Genomic DNA, 14,048 nt, shown 5'->3' with positions numbered 1-14,048 from the left:
TTTGAAATGCATTTTGTTGTTTTCAGGCCCAAGACAAAAGATGCCTACCGTGCGTACATTCTGGTGTAATGTCTTCAAAAAAGTACTGTGTGGCTTCAAAAGCAGAGTCTGGCTCTTCTTGCTCAGGGGATGGATCTAAACAATATTATAAAACTCTATTTCATTAAAAACTCAACACTTTAATCAAAAACTAGAACATATTCCCATTGATAAGAGTTTAGAATTTCATTTTTTAGAAGTAATAGAGTGAGGATGTGTAAGGTTGGGGATCATCTGTATTCAACTCATGGGAAACAAATCAACTGGATCTACTACTACCTTGTTATCGTCATTCCACTACCCCCAAATCCATCTCTGTCTGACTCTTTGCCTTCAGAGGCTGGCTTGCCTGTCTTCCCAAGTCTAACTTCCATTACATTCTTCTGTGCAGCTCAGCATGTCCTAAAAAGGACAGGAACCCCTTCCTAGCTGGAAACAGTCTATCATGATTGGGTATGAGCTTACCAGTTCCTGAATACCAGAACAGACATTCTTAGAACTGGATCTTTTCTGCTTAATAAATTTTTGTTTGTTTGTTTCTAGTTAAACTAGTGAATCACTCAAGCCTACCTCCAGCAAACCCAACCGTGAGCACTCAAAGCACAAGGAGTAAACGCACCTGTGATATGATCCGGATTTTAAAACAAACAGTCTCTTTCTGAAAACATTTGGACCAGCTCAGTGGGGAATGCTAGAAGGGCTGGGGACAGAAACAAGTAACCAGGGTACACAGGAACACTTCAAGCTAGCTTCACTGTTAAAGAAAACGTATTATGGTAACAAACCCTAAAGAACACTGTATTTGTTGTGCAGGGTGGAAGTCACCAGCCCCGGGTAAACTTGCAAGAAACCCATACAAATGGCCTTTTTGTGACAGGAGCAATAGAGGACTGCATGGTGCTTTCAGACTTTCTAAATCCATTTCTGACTAAGGCAACAGCTCTCTTATTTTACTACTGCATAAACAAATAAAATGATTTGTACAAATTAATTTTAATTGGGACAGCTATTTGTTTACAACTCTGCTCCACATGTCAGTTCTCACCAAAAAGCAAGCTATTTTAATATAACTCACTTACCAGGCAAAACATGCATTTTGTACAGCAGCTTTAGCTTCTCTGTAAGATCTCCATGGCATGCTGCACCTAAGCAGTATTATATACAATATGTTAGTACTCAACATTCAAAACCATTCTATTTATTATTGCTACAATATTGCATTTAGAAGCTACTACATTGACTCTGGCAAGTACTATACTCCCTTTACAGCCCAAGACAGATCATAAAGCAATCATGTGAAATTCTAAGATCATACAGCCTGTGGTAGAAATACCAAAACAACACAGACCAACTTACTCTAAATTTTGTACTTCAACCTTAGGTTCTTCATTAAATGTCTGTTTTGTAACTCTTAAAAATATCCTGTGATCATCATGTTGCCACTAAGAAAGGCCTCCAGCTAAAAGTTAAGAAGACATTTTTGTGTGGACTTCATCTTCCTGATATGAGGATCCAATAACATCACATGACTTAATAAGATGTTTATGAGGGAAAAAAAAAAAAAAGAAATTCAAGCAAACACTACTCATCAGCCACAAGCTAAACTGATGTTTACGCAATACCCTCTATCCACTTCAAACCCTTTCTTTGTGGCCTACACTAAAATTAGCTATATGAAATCCAAGCAGTCTGTTGCAGACTATTGTATTAATTAAGTTGATGTTAATTTGAAAGTACTGAAATGACCTATAATCAGACTTCCTCATAAATCATACTTTTTATGACATACAAGTCATAAATAAATGAATTAACGTTCATTAACAAGGTTAAGCAAAGACTTATTTCACCTTACAGTGTCAACCTACCTCTGCTATGCAAACTACAACAAAGTATGGACTGTACAAACAATCACAGTCTATAGAAAAGCTTATGATTGCAATAAATACACGTTAGGCTGAAGAAATAGGTGCATCTACATTAGCCATTTTGCTTGTAACCTGGTGCCTTTTTTAAGTGCAAAACCTCCTTATGTTCATATCTGGTATACCACATTGTGCAGATGATGTTTTCTCTTCTGGTGAAACAATGTCTTAGGTTATGCACACAGGTACCATGTGATGTGTTGCACTGGTAAAGGTGACATGAAATAACCCAGGCACGGAACGGGCTGCAGTTCTGAGTCCTACAGCAATGGTTAGGGATGCATTCACCAAAATAGCATTCAGGGCACAGGGTATCTTGTGACATCTGTTGGCTTCTTCTTCTCGCTGTCCCCAGGTGTGATGAGAATTGAAAAAGCTTAAGTGTCATTGTTTTTTCCTTTTGTCCTGAAATGGATCCATGTGTGCTTCCTAATGCCAGGCCCTTTTTCTCCTCAAAATGTACATGAATGAAGACAACACAGTGCAGGACAAGATGCCATCTAGGTCTCTCCTGGGAATAGGTCAGAAAATTTTTGCAAAGGGAAGAACAGCTGACTGGCTAGTCTCCTTCTGTTACACTACACAGGTGCCAAGTCCTTTCTGTGCATAAAGTCATACGTGCACAGTTTTTCTGTCTTCTTTGAGACCACTAACAAAGTAATTAAACAGGTTAGAACTTTATTCTGTTAATATAAAAATGAGTAGCAACATACAAGTGTTGGCCTCCGTTGTCCCTCTCATGAACACATGTAGAGGGTGCAGAGTACTTGCACAGCAGTAGTTCACGAAAGGATCATTGGAGGAGTGGTGAGGTTAACACATTGCTTTCTCAACATTCTCCTGCCACAATAATTCAAGAAAAGCTTTTCAGAAAAAAAAATACACTCAGGTACTCCTTGAGACACACATTTTTCTTGGTGCTGACTTCTTCGTGAGACCAGCAAGAGCTGCAAACTGAAAAGGTGGAGTGGCCACATGCTCCAAGAAGGGAGTATTGCACAGAACCAAACACTTGATGGGAGGTAGGGGGCCACTTTGAGTCCACATGGAAATCTCCCTGGTTTACTGGGATCCTGAGTCAACAACAGGTGTGTTTCAATCCAGTGTGGTATGGGGTTGCAGGTGAGCTTCTTCCTGAGTGAATATCCCAAATAGCTCATAACTAAGGATGACAGCTGTTTCTGAGCAGCACAACTCCTACAGCAAACTGGTCAAGACACCTTTTTTGTTTGAACTTCCAATAACATGATACAGGGTAAACATACAGCAAGAAATGCCAGGTTTTTCTATCTTTGCTCAGCTGAGGCCTTAGAAGCACCTAAAGTAGGAGGTTCTTGAGCTGTTCACTGCAAGATTTATGAAAAGGATTCCCAGTTATAACTACATCTCTCTCATATCCCAAGGATTTCATGCTGATGTCAAAGAGGGAACCATGTGCCTGTGCTGGCACACAGAACAGCCCTTCTTATTTATGTTTCATGTAGCTGCTGGAAGGAGTCAGCAGCACCAAAGAGAGGCTTTGAGAGAGCAAATCCTTGTGGCTATGTGGATTAAAGCCATTGAAAAATAGCAGTGAAAAGGAAATGTGTCAGAAGCCAGGGTTGTGTCAGCAGGCAATAAGCATCCTCCAGCATGGTCCAGGACTAGGAGGCACATGAATATGATGTTTGTTTAGGAAAGAGGAACTCAACTAAGCAGTGCCAGAGTCCAATAGTGCTGTTTGGACAAAACAATAAGAGAGGACACTGCCACAGGTCACCTTTAGAATACCCATCCCTCTGACCACACTCTCCATCCAGGGCAGTGACAAAGAAAGGCCACAGAGTCCTCTATTGAGCAGGTGGGTCTTTCTCCAGCAGATGCTACTCTGTGTTTGGGTAACTCTCCTACCCAAGGCATATAGGGTGGATGAGGCAGACTGAAGCAGCTGCTGGTTGTAGAAGTTTAAGTCCCTGGACGTGGAAAAGTAAACTCAAACAAATCCCATGCTGTTTTTGTTGACTGCTTTCTTTGTTACCATGAATGTGCTGCTTTATGGAAAAAAAGGGGCGGGGTTGAAGTTGATTTTTAAGTTTCAACACATGCCACGCTGGGCTTGATTTCTGAAAACTGTGTTTTTGTTAAATGAGCAGTCTTGTCTGCTTTGCCTATCAAAGGTTTTAGTTCAGTCATGTTGGCTTATAGAGGCACACATTAGCACAGTTTATGTTTATTTCTGTTCACAATGTTCAATGTTGTTCCTTGTTCTCATTGCTCATTATTTGTTCAAAAAAATTTTGACTGAACCAGTAACAGGCTGCTTGTTACTAACAGCATCCTGCAAGCAGTAACCATGGGTCATGTCTCAGAAGGCCATTAGGGTTACCTGGCAAACAGTCTCTCAAATACAATTCAGAAGTGCATCACAGCGCACTGTTTTTTGTGTGCAATCAGTTTTACTGTCACATAGCTATTCTGCAGCCACAAAAGAACAGGTATTACCACGCCTGTAAAGAGATTTTAATGCAGCCCTGATGCTTAAATGTTCTCACACTTAAAAAAAAAAAAAAAAAAAAAAAAAAAAAAAAAAGTAAAGCTAGGGCAAATAATAGGCTGCCATGAAATCACCCAGAGGACTGGGCTGAGATGTTAGTCAGTTACAGGGAGTAAGGCCTGATGCTTTACTCAAAAAAAAAAGTGGCAAGTGTTTGGCAGGCAACTGCGATCATCGTGTGCAGTTTTCTGACAAAAAGCTGTTCTCCTCGTACAGCTGCAGGCATGCATGACCACTGCTCAGAAGCAACCTACTCTCCTCAAGGCAGCTCTTCTTGCTTTCTGATGCCAGAGACAAAGAAAGTCAAGGCTTCTGGGGATTTTTCTGCCTTACAGACAGGAGGAAAAAAAAAAAGTAAGCTTTCTCCTATCTGCTGACAGGACTGCTTTCACCACATGGTCACCTCTTTCCCTTATGCCGAGCTGGGACAATGTTTCCAAACCCTGTTCTATTATCATGTCAGCTTCTGCTTTACAAAGTGGGGGTGTGGTTTTGTTTTTGAATTTAATGCCCATCTCTCCCCCTCTCCTGTCCTGTTTCCAGTTTTCCTACTACATAGAATGTAAATTCTTTCCTGTTTCTCTCTGGCTGCCAACACTGCTTCTTTCTTCAGGGGCAAGCAAAGCCAACATCCTCACTCTGTCCTCCCCCTGGCCCACATACGTGCATATAAACTTCTCAAAATTCATATTGCTTCTGAACAGTCAGGGGAACAAATGCTGCCTATCTCCCTTTTCTAAAGCTGGCAGCACTGATAAAAGGTACACACTCCCAAATTTCCGAAAAAGTTTAAGGAGCAGACGACAGAATGCAATATAACTCAAAGATGAACAGAAAAATGTGTTGGTTTTTTTTGTTTGGTTGGTTCATGTTTTTTTTTTTTTTTTTAAAGAAAAAAAAACTTCCCAAAAGGAAATACTTTGACCAGAAGTAACCACACCATTAAGCACACAAGCTGCAGGACATTTTTGTGAGTCAATCATCAGGGAAATCCAGGCAGGTATGCACAGAAAATACATGACAGCAGTGTTTTGTGAAGTAGTGTTTTTTTCATTTAATCTTTAACTATAAAATGTAACCATAAGTGAAATTCTAGAAGGTTACAAGTTCCCTCTGAGAATTCATCTTTCATACAGCACCACTTCCTTCAGATGGTATCTTGAATTGCTGGCCTTTCTTCAGACCCAAGCCCACCTACAAATGGTTGCATCAAGGTGGAATAGAGCTACAGCAAGAACAAGTCAGTTGCAGACTGGACGTAGGCTGTAAAGGGCTCCAATTAAGCCACAAAGCACTTTGGTATGTTGGCACTGATGATGTCCCACAAACATCCTCTTCTTGGATTAAGTCTTTTAGATGCACATGTACTTCAGTGGCAAGCAAAAAGAACACAGCTGAAATGGTCATGTAAGGTATCGCTTTCCACCAGAAGCTGAGGAATTAAGTGGAAAAGTAGGCAAGTCTTACCAATAACAATAGAGAAAGACACCACCATCCTTTTTGAAGTTTTTGTTTTCTGACTGTTCTCACGAGCACCCACTGAGTATAGAAAAACCACAAAAGAAGCAGCTACTCATTATTTTCTTTACATCCTTCTTAGGTAATCCTGAAAAATATTCTGTGGTTAACAGTCTAGAGATACCTCCACAACAGAAAGGAGGTTTCAGACCTCCTAATGACAAATTGTTTAGCTGCCGATTCATATGAACTAGGTGCTTTTAGAATCCAGAGAGAGACACTCTTTGTTACAGTCCCAGAATTTTCTTCTTTGGATTCATAAGGTTCTAAGTGAAGCACTCCCTTAGGACTTTAAGGGAGACCTACAGCTGAGCTCTCAGCTGGGCTTCCTGGGAGAGCTGTGAACATTGCTTCAACCACATACAGGGTACAGGCATGAGGCCATGACCATCACACTGTGGGTGTGCAGAGAACCACAGTGAAATGCACAGTGTGGGCATCGGGTCCTAATGGGTATGTAGTTCTTGTTCGTGTGTGGTCCTTCTCCCAGTGCAACACACCACTGCCTAATTTAGATGCACCTACTGAGTCCAGCCTGAACCTCTGTGGGAACCACTGCCACAGGCATGATCAAGTTAACTCCACAGTAGCATGTACAGCTCTTAAAACAAAGGTGACTGACTTATGAAAACAGGCATATGTCAAACAAACTCATTATCTGATGACTAATAAAACATCTGTTTGTGACAGACTGGATCCCCTTTAGAAACAAACTGATTTGGTCAGATTATTTCAAGAGTGCTATGAATTCCTCCTTACTTAGCCCAGACACGAATTCACGGAAGTTGATGAGCAAGTCTCCATTTTCATCCAGAAGCCTGAATAAGCGTGCAGCTAATACATCTGAATGAGTTCCACATGCCCAAGGAAAGAGAAGAGCAAACATCCCCTTGAACTGTTCAAAATCAATACGGTACTGCTCCAGATAAGGCAGGCTGGGATCATGCCGGTCAATAGCATTGCTGTTTCCTCCCCAGTAGCAGCTAGTCAGATGTTCTGCCTGAACACAAGGCAAATACTGTGAGATTGTCATCACCTCTGTAAACAACTCATCACTTAGCAATGATAAAAGAACAAATCTCTTACATGCACCCTCTTAACACAAGACTAGCAGATGTATTTCCATCTACCTAGCCCTTGCAATTCTGCAAGGGATTTCTCCTCTAAACAGCACAAAGTCACTTCCCTCTACAAAAAGAAAAAAAGGAAAAAAGATAAAGCAAAACTTTTTCTGCCTCACATATGGATGAAACATGAAATACCTGTTTTGAACTGAGCAGTAAGCAACTGTGACTTATGCATATACACAGACAGGTCATGCTCAGTCATCCCTCTCAACCTCACCACACAAAGTTAGAAAGAGGGGAAGTCTCATGAAGTCTTTACTTCCAGAGTGTATGTAAACCAGTATGTACAACCAATTACTAAGATATCACTATATGCCGCTATATCTCCATACAATACGTTAAAGCATTAACAATGGCAAAAATCAGCTAGTGTGACATGAAAGTATCAGTAGTAGAATAAAATGATTCCATGATCAATTCTAAAACTTAGGCATAGAGAGACATACGTAAGTTTCTAAAGAGTGATCAAAAACCTCTATATTCACTTTTTTGTAATATTAGTTTACATCAGCATATTCCTTTTTTTCCCCCTCAGACAAATCACTTAGTGCATTACTTCTTTCCTGAGCTTTTAAAACTTTTTTTTTTTTTTTTTTTTTGGATATTCAGCAACCTAGCAGCTAACTCAAGTTTGCATTAAGATATCTGATGGTAACTCAAACCCTCAGCCTGGCCTTGAGAAAACTACAATACCCGATCCCATATCAGATTTAAACATTTGCTTTTCCTGCAAGCACAGGATCACTTCAGCTTTACCTTGAAAAGAGCATACAGTTCCTCCAATTCATCGATAGTAAAAGAAGTCTCCGTCACAATAGTTCGTACCTTTTAAAACATAACATTAACAGATACAGATTTGAAACCCATGTATCATGAAAAGCTAATTTTATTTCAGAAACTGTCAGACCTTAATCTTTGTAAAGAACGTTAATTTTGTACTTACCACATTGCGCTTTGTAGTATCTTCAAGGGTTTGAATAACTTTCAGTCTTTGTTTGAATCTCATTTGTTCAATCAAATCTGCTCGGATACTTCCAAATTTCTTAAGACAAAAAAAAAAGAAAAGGAGGACAGGATAGTGTGGGTATTAGTACTAGGCTTTACTTTGATGTATTCAATATATGAATTTAATTTTGTGAAGGATCATAAGTGGTACAGTTCAAACTGCTGCTAAGGCACTAAGCCATTTATTTTTCTAACACACAATGAAGTTATGAAGACTTTAGAAATTTGTCACTAGATTCTATTTTTTCCAAATAACTTTTTTTATTTTGAAAGTACTTTATTAAGTTATAAATCCTCACATTTCAATCTCAGTAGTTAGAAATTTCCATGGCAAATCTCTGTGAACAGATTGTTTCACAACTCCTTCTGAAGGGTTTTATTTCAGCTTCTCCTGGAACATCTTTTATTTGCCACAACACAAAGAAGATATTCAGACTAACTGGATCTGTAACAGCTGATACAGGACAGTATAGCAGTCCTTACATTCCTAAGCATCTGAAACCAACCAACAGGAATGCAACTTCCATTAGGAAGAAGATTCTCAAAAGTGCCTAAATCTTATTTTCAGAAGGTTTCTCCCCTGCCCCCACAATGCACTTAACAGTCTCAGAGAGCTCCTAGATACACTACAGAAGCGTCCTAGAGGAAAGCCTACTGGGAATAACATTCCATGCTCTCATATGTAGAGAAATGACTACTGTCTAATATTTCTTTTCATGAATTATAAGTAAAAGTTTTTTGCCATCAAGAAAACACCTGTAACATACTTAGAAACGCACAGAAGAGCACCAAAACCAATAATGCTACCTGTAAAACTAAGAGGGGGTGTGGCAAGATGGATTTATATTGCCAATTCAATTGCATCTAGCATATTCTTGTGTGGCCAAGTTAGCACTAAAGTTGTGATGCTACTTGCACCTTTATCATGTACCTTAGGAGTAAAAAGATGTTTATGTGCTTGGAATATTTTTAAAATAAAAAAGTCTTCTGAAAAAAAATGTAATCTAGATAAACATCCAAGAACATCAAGTACCACAGAGGTCACAAAAGTCTTGAAAAGAGAGGTTTTTGTGCCTCTGAAATCACATCTATTCCAGTAATCAGGGACAATTCTCTGGTTTGGAAGAATAAAAGGAATTAAGCATGTGACAACTCTGAAAATCCGAATTTACAGTCCATTGACAGCTAGCGAACAATGCATAGGCTTCTAACTCTGCAATGATTTTTCATTATTTCAGTCACTTCTACTGTAATCATCACAATACCAGGTTCCTGAATTGATTACCAAATTCAAAGAAAACATACAAGATCGCTTACAAAAAAAGTATTTTCAATACATAAAGAAATCACTGGCATAGTAGATTGTATTTGTTACTTATATTCTCGTCTCAAGAGTCAAACGTTCCTCAGTATATTCTACGCTGAAGGACAAACTGAACCACACTAATAAGGCTTAGGTTTAGTGGCATAGGAAGTGCTTCTGAAACAGTTGTCATATTGTTAACATATACCTACATCTTGAGCTGAAAATACTAGTTAAGTCTGTATACAGGAAAGGAAAAAAGGAAATTAAGAATTACTCCTTTAAGTTACTTTTTTTTTTTTAATAAAAAATAACATCAGTGTAATCATCAGGGATATTTTAATTGATTTTTTTTTTTTAAATTTAAGGACAATGAAACTCATTTACAAGTTTTAGTTCTCTTGTAGGCTTTGTTCTATGCTTTACAGATATTAGTTATTACCAGCTCATTTCACCTGAAAATATTTTACCTTTGTGACCCTGGGTCACTAATTTCTCTATTATCACCAATCTCTATCTCTATTATCACCAATCAGCACTAGCTGAAAACTTAAAAAGAACAAAGTTCCACTGATAATGGCAAGGTCTCGTGAAATCCCATTGATTTCACTAACATTGCAGTTGGGAAAGGCATGAAAAAACTTCCAATAAAATTAACAGTTTGTGAATTACAAATTCAGCCTTTTGTTTGTAACCTACTTTTTGGTCGCGAGCTGCTCTCCTGTGATGTGGCATGCTTCTATGCAAGACAGCTGCAAAAGTTTAAGTTAAAAGAAAAAAAGACTAACCCCCTAGCCCATTTTGGCCTTCTGAGATGAGTACTTCTTCCAGTACTTCTTCCATAAAAAGAACCAAAATCATCTATAAAGAGGAACTATTGCAGGTTGGCAAGTTCCCTTGAGAAATCCTACCCTACCTCATAGGAAGATCGGATTAGTCTGAAGATATCCACCTCGGGATAAGGCTCTACATCATCACTGAGCAACGAGTGAAGGTGAGGAATGGGTGGAAGAGTGCTGTCCTTATTAGTTACGCTGTCCAAATACCTGGTGAGAAAAAGAAAATTAAATGAGAAACCCAAGATTCATTTGTACTCCTTCCCTTCTGAGGGCTAGTAGAATAAGGGTTACATATAAATTAATTAAATGTAAAAACGATCATGTAAATTGAATGAATTTACATGATTTTTGATGAGTGCATGTCAAGAAATTGGAGGTTACATACAGCAGTAGCATTTCGTATTAAATGACTCAACCTAGTCTGTTTAATGGCCTCCTGTTTCACCAAAATGCATTTGTCTACCTAACGTGTTCGAGTTCTATCTGAGTTTATTCTCAAAACAATTTCCCTTGAGATCAATCTTTTTTCTTAGCAACATTTATGTGATGGCAAGTAAAAGATGATGTAATAAAAATTATGCAATCAACCAAAGTAAGTTTCTATAACTAGGTTTGGGAAGTTTATTTGAACATCTTGACAGAATAATTTATTTTATTGGTCACTAAACATTAGTTTAAGATGATATAAAGGGCACTGTATATGGGTGGAAAAGGACTTCAAACATGTAAAAGATTTACATTTAGTGCACTGGTTTGAGTATTTCAACGTAGCAGAACACAAATCAGAAGAGGAAGCAAAGAAAAGAAGAAACTTTATTTTCTGTAATATATACCTTCCCAAAACTGTCATGGCTTCTCCATCATCTTTACAGTTGAGCAGCTTATCTACATTAGCATCGAGGACAGCGAGTGCCAACTGAAATATCACCTTTATTCCTTCACAGAAGAAACAATCCACAACCACCACAGCACTCTCAAATGGCATTACACTGAGGAAAAGAGTGAGGAACCAGGACAGGGAAATAGTGGATATTACACCCAAGTCCTGCATGCAGTCATAAAGCTGTGGAACATAGTCACGAGCTAACTCTTCAAAGACACCCTGATCCACCAATGCTCCTGTTGAAAATAAATAAGGTTAGACGTCCATTAATTTGGGAGCAACTGAATACATCATCATTTCGGGAAAAAATATATATTTTTTCCCAATCTCTAGATACAAAAAAGAATATTCTACATGATTCTTATATGAATTTCTTGCTTTCAGGTAAGTATCGGTAATAATTTCACTATTAAGCTGTACATACAAATTGAACTGTAATAAGTGGTTTTTTTTATTTTTTTTATCGTCTTAATTATACACTTTCTAAGAGCCAACGAATTGTCAAATATGCTCTAGGACCTATAGAAGTTACATTATGGCTTAGTATTTAATACTACCAACAGAATAATACTTTTCAGCATTACCTATCTGAGGCAGCCAACATGACATGCCTGTGAGGGTATGGATTTATCTTTAAAAAAGAACCGTCTGTGAAACATATCTAAGCCATAACATCAGTATTTTAAGCAGGCCAAGACGAGTAATTTCTAAAACTGTATGAGTATCTCAAACACTTGTAAGCTACAGTAAAGACAGCTTCTACTTTCACATACACAATGGATCTGCTATCTGAGAGCAACAGCTTTCAGATACTGTCACTCTTTCGAATCAGATGTGAACAGACACAAAGGTTTCTACTGTAACTTGTCAAAGCTCCTGTTTCCACCTTAGTTAGATATTGGATCATGTAGAAGTCCAATTGTAGCCTCTCATCTCTTTTGGATTTACCCTGTTAAGCCCATTTTAGAATTGCATCTAATCCTAAGTAGGTGAAAAATTTAGCTATCACAGTATCTTTTTAGGAAATTGCTTCTACCCTCCTCACTGAGCACACTGTTTTACCATGAGCGTTCAAAATTGTTTCTATGCCACAAATGAATCTACACACATGCTTGTTTCAATAGGAGCAATATCAACTCAGTTAATTTTGTACTGCCATTTTAGAAGATTTCTTCATAACGTACCAACAACTCTCGTGTTGTAGTAGTCAGGTAGCATACGTTCACACAAAGCCACCAGCAACCAGAAAGCTTCCTCTTCCTTTGCATAAAGCAGAAGTACTGAAGTGACAATATTCATAGCCTAAAAGGAAAGAAATATAATTTGCTAGACCCATTTCTTCAATATCTAACACAGTAAGTGGGCAGATAAGTGCTTACTGTAGTTAGGAAATTAGCTAAATATCCCCATGCAGATCCCAAACTTTTCCCAGTGCTCACAGAACAGCTTGAGAAAGCATCAAATAAACCACAAAAATTAGTTTTAAAAAAATAACAAAAACAAAAACCACATGAGATTTCTTTGCATAATTAGGGCCCTACTGAGGTTTGCAAGCATCCAGTTTCACTGCTACTGATATTCTGCTAATCGGTGCTCTTAAGGAATCTGAGTCCAATACTGACAAAATGCCTCCTAGAGCACTGATGATGACCACTGAACTCCTTGCAGAGGTAGGTTACGTTCCCCATGCTTTCTGCCAGTACAAAGCACATAAAAAACTATGGACTGAGACAATTATCTGTTAATAGTGTCAGTCACAAACAACTACAGCGTAGTGAAACAGAAGTCTCTCATTGTTGCTCACTCTCAGTGTTCGACTGTTCACCTGACAGCTTTTCCTATGACGTTTCCCTCCATTTCCAACATCACAACATTGTACAATGACCTCTGAATTGTTTGCTCAGATCCTTTGACTAGACTTCTGTTAGTCTGACAAAATCGAAGTATTTCAGTACCGTTTTCTTCTCAGTTTGCCTCATTTCAGATCCTGACTCATTAACATTTTAGGACTCCAGTTTGATCATTACCTATTTTGAAACAGCAATTAATGTTCAACTGAGATTCAGAACAACATTACAACTCTGTCAAAGTCTGTTACTTCCTTTTATCTTGTCTACTATGTATGAAACACTTCAGTGCCTGAATTCTCACTGTAACCATGAATCAGCATTCTGAATGCCATGGACCAAGTCTCAAGGCTCTTAACAATTACCATGGCAGCTTTAGGAACTAGAAACAGTGTCTTTCTACTGATCCTCTGTTAAGCAACCTTTAAAAAAAGGTTACTGTATTGTATTAGTGTTATATTTGCTATTAAGTAATTTATGATGGTATCTGTTAGAATTGCTTATACTTTCGCTTACTCATGTTGCATCTGGCAGTATTAACAGTCAGACATTAAGTAGGCTTCTTAACACTTATGAATCCAAGTTTCTTTTATATAGAAATAGGTAAAATTTGCAAAAAAAGACAAAAAAAGGGCCCAGGTGACTACTGAAAGTTACGTAGAAAGAAAGAATGATTTGGGACTGGAAACTTGACTTGCATCACAGGCATAAAACCTCTAAAACAATGTACTGTTCAGCATTAACTGTACCAGTACATGGTTGCAATGTACACTGATATGCTCTAGAGCGTTCTTTTACGTTTGTTTTGTTTTGCCTGACTGAATTGCATCATTGAAAAAAGTAGAGGAGGTTTTGGAGGGTTGTTTTAACTAATCCATTAAGAAGGACAAAACTTAAGGCTGAGCAATTAGAAAGACTTTTTTTTTCCTGCTTAAAAGAGTTCCTGAAGAACCCTTTCTTTAGGGTTCATTTTTTGTTTTCTGTAGATGCACTACAGGACAGTTCTGTAGTTATCTTCTGCCCAGCTTCTAG

At 38.3% G+C, this 14,048-nt stretch overlaps 1 protein-coding gene across 6 annotated transcripts in view; it reads right to left on the bottom strand.

Annotated features, from left to right (window-relative positions):
- TBC1D9 (TBC1 domain family member 9) overlaps positions 1-14,048 on the bottom strand; it is a 70,218-nt gene that overhangs the window by 3,761 nt on the left and 52,409 nt on the right. For all 6 annotated transcript variants that reach the window (XM_083834853.1, XM_083834854.1, XM_083834855.1 and 3 more), the window contains 8 exons: positions 12,354-12,471; positions 11,120-11,405; positions 10,364-10,493; positions 8,083-8,181; positions 7,896-7,964; positions 6,772-7,012; positions 1,119-1,184; positions 49-135 (listed from right to left, as the gene is read on the bottom strand). In XM_083834853.1, coding sequence (XP_083690979.1) covers positions 49-135; positions 1,119-1,184; positions 6,772-7,012; positions 7,896-7,964; positions 8,083-8,181; positions 10,364-10,493; positions 11,120-11,405; positions 12,354-12,471 — 1,096 coding nt within the window. The remainder of the gene's footprint in view (positions 1-48; positions 136-1,118; positions 1,185-6,771; positions 7,013-7,895; positions 7,965-8,082; positions 8,182-10,363; positions 10,494-11,119; positions 11,406-12,353; positions 12,472-14,048) is intronic.

Source organism: Anser anser (genome assembly GCF_964211835.1).
Source record: "Anser anser genome assembly, chromosome: 4".
NCBI classification, from domain to species: Eukaryota; Metazoa; Chordata; class Aves; order Anseriformes; family Anatidae; genus Anser; species Anser anser.
This window is presented reverse-complemented; position numbering and strand designations above follow the sequence as displayed.